Source organism: Triticum aestivum, chromosome 3A (genome assembly GCF_018294505.1).
Source record: "Triticum aestivum cultivar Chinese Spring chromosome 3A, IWGSC CS RefSeq v2.1, whole genome shotgun sequence".
NCBI classification, from domain to species: domain Eukaryota; kingdom Viridiplantae; phylum Streptophyta; class Magnoliopsida; order Poales; family Poaceae; genus Triticum; species Triticum aestivum.
In genome coordinates this window covers 660,179,242-660,186,223 of record NC_057800.1, presented here as the reverse complement: position 1 = coordinate 660,186,223, position 6,982 = coordinate 660,179,242, and the positions used below count along the sequence as shown (strand labels likewise).

Sequence of the window (6,982 nt, the reverse complement as noted above, 5' to 3'; positions counted from 1 at the left end):
AATTAGTTTGCTACCGACATTTGGCATTGTCAATATTTGGAGCCAACATTTGGCAAAATCAGAAGTTGCCAACATTTGATAACTTTTTATGAGATTGGTAATGAAAATTGACAAGCAACCAATCTCTAGCCTATATTTGGCACTTGCCAAAATTTGGCATGCCAACTTTTGGCATCAAACCAATTATGCTCTAAGTTCTACCCAAGATTGAAGTTATATTTTTTCCTGGTAAGCCTGAAGTTGTTGTTTTTTGTGGATTAGTCTTTAGTTATTTTGAAGCCATGATAAGCAAGAAACACATATCTAATTGGCATGAGATAGTTTCTTCCTAGTCGAATCGACACTAGTGCCACAAGCTCCCGCAACCTTAGCAATCAATGAGCAAGCTCCCGCAACCTTAGCAATCAATGAGCAATATAGAGTATAATTTGGAAAAGGCGGTTCATATATTTACACACCCGGTGACTTTCAAAATTCAAAAACGTATGCAGCCAAAGAATACACATCAAACCTTTCAAAAATAAATTCCCTATAAAACCTTCAAAATTGAATATACTGTACACAAAGAGAGAACCAGCGGTAAAAGCCAGGCCTTCATGGCTTTTGGTATGGAGAAGAAAAGAAACCTTCTACTCTTGGAAGTAATCATACACGGTATGATGGTATAACAGCGAGTCGTCCTCCTTGTAGTGGAGGAGGTAGTAGCACTGCTTGCAGAAATAGCAGGGATTATTGGGAGCCCATTTATCGTCCACCGTCATCTTCGTGGCGAGGTAGATCTGGCACACTGAACACTTCTGGAAACGCCTCTGCATTTGGAACGTCATGAGAGGGTACTCCGCTTGGTTCTGCGTGTCCTCCGGGTGGATCAGCCTCATGTCTCTAATCACAAACGTGTGCTTGCAGTTCCCCTGAAAATGTGCAGGCCAGAGACATGAGGGAAATGATATCGGTTCTTTCTTTAATATAAAACAAGATGATATACAATTTTTTCTGCGCACGCAAATTGAATATTAAGCGTCACACAGTATGGCAGTTCTAAGTTATCTGTTCTTAGATTCTAGACACCAAATCTTTTTCTCAACAACTAAGGGACTGGTTAGATACGATGAAGAGAATAAGAGTGGAACCTGGTGGCAGTAGAGGTACCCGGCACCAAGCCGGAAGTGCAGGTCTGAAAAGTAGGTACTTTGCATGTTTGCAGATTTAAACTCGGGCACATTTGAAATATGCAAGCCCTTCAATAAGTCCTTTTGTCGTTTCTTCAACACGCCAGAACTAATGGCGTCCCACTTCTCCGCCACCTCATCACTGGAATTGTCAAGCCAGTCAAGTATAGGCTTACTGTAATCAACGGCAGAATAATGTCTAGTGTCATTGTAGAACGTGTCCTGATAAAAGAGTGGAGATAAGCGAAGCCGTGGCACTTCTGCAATAGTGTGTCATCATAGATTTGCAAAAGAATTAAAAGAAAGCAAAACCTCAATAAGAAAATAGCCAGAATGATTGTGTAGCTTGTTCAACTCCATCAACTTATTAGTCGAACAGTAAATATTGTCCTTCAGATCTGTGAGGAGCTGGCTCCCCAACACAAGAAATTCCTGATTCTGCACGAGGCAAAGAGATCACAACAAAACTTAATCTACGCATATTTCAACATAAAGATAAGAGCATGTAACGAAAGTTCCAAGAAATTACTTTCACAGAGCCATGCCTGCACTCATAAATTTCGACACAAAGAATTGCTTCTGGATAAACTATAGGCATGTGTTCGTCAGATTTCGAAGCTTTGTTCTGGAACACAAAAAAAACGGTGAGAAGAGAAAATTTCTGAAAACAAAAAGAACTTCCATAAAGAAATGTTTGCATGTTGCAAGTGACAAAACCATACCTTCCAGGGGGCACTGTGGGCACTGTTGTATTTAAGAGATTTTGCCAAGTCAATTTTCTCCGCCGATGCCTTAGAGCCTTTGGACATCACAGAATCACCACTGCACTCAAATAATAATATTGTAAAGAACAGAGCAGATCAAACAAAAGCATCTATATTATGGTCTTAATTGGATAACATAAGATAATTAAGGACAAAATTATTTAGTTTCTCTTGAGCAGTTATTCAGTAATTAATTAATACTCCCTCCGTTCCTTTATATAAGGTGTATTTGTTTTTTTAAATGTCAAACGAGTGCATGTTTAACCAAGTTTTTAGAAAAATATATCAATATCAAATTTATATCATTTGATCGATCATGAAAGATAGTTTCATATTTTATCTATAAGGTATTGCAGATGTTCCTATTTTGTTCTATAATCTTGGTCAAACTTTTAAATGGTTGACTTGCATGGAAACCAATACACCTTATATTCTGGAACGGGGGGAGTAATAGTAAATGATGACATGGCCATCAGGATCTAAATCCAAAGGAGCTAGGTCCAACTTGACACAAAGACTAAGGGGCTAAGGGCAAGCTTCAATGTCCCCAGCCTCAGGACACCTGTTTCAATATATGATGCATTAGCGACGTTTTCTCCCTGGTGACCCAAATAATATATGCTGATTTCTGTTTTCCCAAGCTTCACGGTACTGAAAGAAACCTTGTTCCAGGCAAAACTCACATTTGATGCACTCCTAGCATTCCACGTCTCCACATACGAGGCTCTATGCTAGTTCCTGTTACGAAGTCACATTTCATCTACTCCATCTATATGCTCTATTATTAGTACGACTCCCGCACACTTGCATACGAACGGTTGAATCTATGCATTCTAAAATGGCTGAAGTGAAACCAACCTTACGCAACTGCAGCTGACAATGCTGCTTTTATGTTTGTTTAGAGGTTATAAAAATCTATTTGGTGTATTATACAAAAATATTGCCTCCAAATTTGCCTGAACACAGCACCACAATTTACCTACAAATAAACCAGCGGAAGTGCAACCAAAATGCTCAAGAAGCACTCGGTGAGGGGACACTACTCTTAACTAATGTCAAAAGTTTTCTGAGGAGAAACCATCTTATTTGAAACTGGAACAGGAACCAGTAGCATATCGGTTCGATCCGAAAGCTTGCTATCAAAGCTGTCTCCCAGAGATCAACCTTCAAACCTTTTCCTTTTAATCTCAGGAAGGCTTTCTCAGGGAGCAAGCTGGTTGGGGAACTGGTAAACGCCAAGCACGCATGCCTGGATTGATGTTGGTGGAGGAAGTGTGGGCAGCATGGTAGCGTGATGTGGAGCGATTAGTTTCTTTCAGTGCTTTGATTAGGATTGGCATAGTCTATTTTCAACTCAATTAAATGGTTTTTTGTCTGCGCGCACATCACGGTGAGGAAATATGTGAATCATATGGAGTATAATAGACCGTTAATTATGTTTAATAGAGGTTCTTTAGCAGTTTCCAAGGCTTCGAGAATTCTGAGATCAATCTGAGTCAGAACAAAAATGAACTGAGTACATCTGGTTCTGAATACTACTTCGTAAAATTCTGCAGCTATGTTTGAACAAAAACATATCTTAGAAACTAAAGTCTTTCTATAAGTAAGAGATTGAGGATGCCAGAAAGTTAAGTTAGTATCAAACTGTTATTACATCTACCATTGTGCAGGCAGAATCTCTATGTGATGGCTTGAATAATACCACCCCACCAAGATTCAATAAAAGCCACAAAGAAAATCCATGGTGCCTAAATATAGGCAAACAAAGTTTAACCACGTTACCTGAATGAGTGCAGCCTTGCTGCACGTTTGTCATCTTCTTGCTTTACCATGATCTCTGACATCTTCTCTGCTTTACTAAGATAACTCCCCTGATTATGATAATACCATGAAAAAATATGATGCAAAACAACGATCAATATTTGTAGGTGCTAAAACGGATGCATTTATAAATGCACTTAAATGACGAGAGAATACACAGGCTACCACTAACTAATATTCAGGAAATGTTTTACAATGTACATGTATATCACTGAAACCTGGGCAATCCTCATTAAAGCCTGGTTCTATAATATATTTTGCAGAATTCAATCTATTCTAGTAGAATAGGTAAATATGAAATGTTTGGATAATTAAACTAGTTTCTTTTTCAACTATCGCAGACTTGCTTTATATTCTTCAAACTTACCAACTGGCAGCGCCAGCAGAAGTCTCTATTAACCAGCTGATCATATTGTCAAAATGGCCAAACCCTGTATATCATTGGTTCTTAGCCAGAAACCTAAAGTAATCTAGGAGGACATGCTCCAACTGAAATGATGCAACAAAGGCATAAAGCAACTACACTGACTACACAAGACAGATTTATAAAAAAAATGCATTTAACAAAGCACGTAGGAAACAAATGGTGTCATACCTGTAAAATATGCGCTCGAACTTCCCGATCAAAATGCCTGCCTCTCTTTTTACACTTTTTACGTTCTGTTTGACCATCTGTACCTTCTGGATCATGAGGAACAACTGACATATCCTCACTAGGCAATACAGGTGTTTCACTTTCAATTGATGGAGTTGAAGAGGTTACATCTTTACCCTTTCTGCCTCTGGGTTTCCCCTTGCTCCCTTCTGATTCATGTGGTACAATCGCCAACTCAACGGGTGATCCAGATGTCTCTCTTTCAGCTGTTGAATCTGAGGTGAGGGCACCATTGTTTCCATTCCTCTCTCTGGTTTTCCTCTTTCCACCTCTTGTTTTCCCATTGCTGCCTTGTGGTTCATGCAGTCCAATTGCCATATCACCGGGAGCTGATACTGAACTTTGTGTTTCAGCTGATGCGCTTGAGGGGACAGTCTCATTTCCAGGGGTGGAACTCGCTGACATTCTGCATGTGCTAGACCAAAAGAACACATCAGATCATATCAGCCATATAAGGCAAAACAAAGCGAATTATCAAATGTCAAAAATGCAGCTAGGGGTAGAATAAGTTCACAAAAGTGTCACTACAACACTAATTCTCAGGTGCTCTTGCTACGAGTTCTGACTTGCATGTCATGACATGTAAAACATACTACAGCAGACACCTTGGGAAAGCCTACCTTGCTAAATTTTTTTGATTGGCATGGAAGCTAACTAGTAACCACCATGCCAACATTTTCCAAGCATCCTCTGCTCATGTTGAATTTAATCCAACTTGCCTAAGCCATCATACAAGATAAGAAATCAACCACACCAAAAAATACAGCAACCAAGCATCAACCAAAGCAGACTGCTTACCCCCCATCTAACCTTTGATCCAATGGCTGTGATGGAGCGCCAGAACTCTGATCTGCTGATTGTGATGGAGCGCCACAGTCCCAGCCCTCCTACAAATGCATGGGTAAAAAACTCGCATCACCAAGATACCAATGACACCAAAGGGAATAGAGCAAGTGGATTAGCAGTAGAGAGGTCACCTCCATAGCCTCCCGGAGAGCGCGCTCCACAAGCTCCTCCTCAGAGAGCACCCTCAGGTCATCAACGCTGCAAAACACACACACACACACAAAGTACAGATTGCAATGTCAAATCATTAATATGGAAGTACACACTAAGCAGACTGCGGAGGATTTGTGTCCGACACAGCATGATGAAATCTGGGGATTACCATAGCTCGTCATCGAACTCGTCCCCGGGGTCGCCCAATTCGTCACGCAGGGACTGGACATAAAACGGAAACGAGATGCCATTAGACCAAAACTCTAGGGCGAATCGAAGAGCTAGGGTTTGGGGGGAGGGGGGGCTGGCACCTGAACCTCGCGGAGCGTGGAGGAGATGAACTCGGGGACGGTGCAGACAGGGCCCACCATGTAGGGGATGAACACCGGGCCGCCGCGGGCGAAGGGCTCGCGCGGCCGCTCTTCGGCGGCGGCGGAGCACTCCGCCTCCTCCCCAGCCGCCGCCATCGCCGCCGGCGATTTGCTCCCCCCCCCCCCCCCCTCCGGGGTTTCGCCGCCAATGAGCACGGAAGCACGTCGAGTTGGATACGCCCACGTCGGTTGTATCCTGGTTTCTAACTAGGACCGAGGCTGGCGAGGGCGCAGAGTCGCGTGGAAGGAGGGGCGGCGCCGTCGCCTCGCTGGCCGCCGCCTAGGGTCGAGCAGAGATTTTATCGGGCTGCGTCCGGGAAGGGAATAGGGCGGCGACCTAGGGAGAGACGTAGAGGAAGGTGGAGGGTGGCCCGTCGGCACGATAGGCGGCGGCGGCGGCGGCGGCGGCGGCGGCCTAGGGCTTAGGAGTGCGGGGTGGGCGAGGCGAGAACGGCGAGCGGTGGGGATTTTATTTTCCGCTACGCGGAACCTTCCCGAAAACGCTGAGATCAAGTCGCTGCCGAATCCAAACCGGACCGGACGGCCACCAGGAACGACGAGGGCGGTAGGGCCGTAGCCCGTAGGGGCGACGGCGGTCGTGGCGCTGGATGTGCTCGTGCGGGGAGGAGACCGTGGCGTGCCGGTGCCTTGGGTGTGTCCCTCGCTCCTTTTTTTCCCTTTGCTACCTGTTTGGGTTTTTATTTTTTTATGAGAATTTCTTCATGTTTTTCTTTTGCGTGAGAAACTTCAAATTTATTTGTCTCCAATCATGGTAGTACAAAAGAACACCAGAGGTAATAAAAATCACACCTAAATTCGTGGACCACCTAGCGACGACTACAAGCACTGGAGCTAGCCGAAGGCACGCCGCCGTCATCGCCCCTCCTTCGCTAGAGCCAGACAAACCTTGTTGTAGTAGACTGCGGAAGTCGTCGTGCTAATGCCCCTAGGACCAGCGTGAAGGAAATATGCCCTAGAGGCAATAATAAAGTTATTATTTATTTCCTTGTATCATGATAAATGTTTATTATTCATGCTAGAATTGTATTAACCGGAAACATAATACATGTGTGAATACATAGACAAACAAAGTGTCACTAGTATGCCTCTACTTGACTAGCTCGTTGACCAAAGATGGTTATGTTTCCTAACTATAGACATGAGTTGTTATTTGGTTAACGGGATCACATCATTAGAAGAATG

The 6,982-nt window shown here is 43.4% G+C and overlaps 1 protein-coding gene across 10 annotated transcripts; it reads right to left on the bottom strand.

The window, feature by feature from the left end:
- Positions 1-512: 512 nt before the first annotated feature.
- On the bottom strand, positions 513-6,414 carry LOC123063017 (snRNA-activating protein complex subunit). 10 transcript variants are annotated; one of them, XM_044486731.1, is made up of 12 exons: positions 5,720-6,408; positions 5,578-5,630; positions 5,387-5,453; positions 5,208-5,296; positions 5,030-5,128; positions 4,350-4,815; positions 3,716-3,804; positions 1,892-1,991; positions 1,699-1,794; positions 1,482-1,607; positions 1,131-1,391; positions 513-911 (listed from the first exon to the last, which is right to left on the bottom strand). In XM_044486731.1, exons 5-12 carry the CDS (start codon positions 5,083-5,085, stop codon positions 630-632), a joined length of 1,476 nt encoding a protein of 491 aa, XP_044342666.1. In that variant the 5' UTR covers positions 5,086-5,128; positions 5,208-5,296; positions 5,387-5,453; positions 5,578-5,630; positions 5,720-6,408; the 3' UTR covers positions 513-629. The 10 variants fall into 10 exon arrangements, with proteins under 10 accessions (XP_044342666.1, XP_044342658.1, XP_044342657.1 ...); XM_044486723.1 differs by lacking the exon at positions 5,030-5,128 and having other exon boundaries at positions 4,350-4,824; positions 5,726-6,414; XM_044486722.1 differs by lacking the exon at positions 5,030-5,128 and having other exon boundaries at positions 4,350-4,824; positions 5,720-6,413.
- Positions 6,415-6,982: the final 568 nt, after the last annotated feature.

Coding starts and splice junctions, on each gene's coding strand:
- LOC123063017 (XM_044486722.1), bottom strand. CDS start 5,875: ATGGCGGCGGCTGGGGAGGAGGCGGAGTGCTCCGCCGCCGCCGAAGAG. Junction 5,631..5,719: donor CCACGCTCCGCGAGGTTCAG/GTGCCAGCCCCC, acceptor TTTTATGTCCAG/TCCCTGCGTGACGAATTGGG. Junction 1,795..1,891: donor CCCACAGTGCCCCCTGGAAG/GTATGGTTTTGT, acceptor TTTGTGTTCCAG/AACAAAGCTTCGAAATCTGA.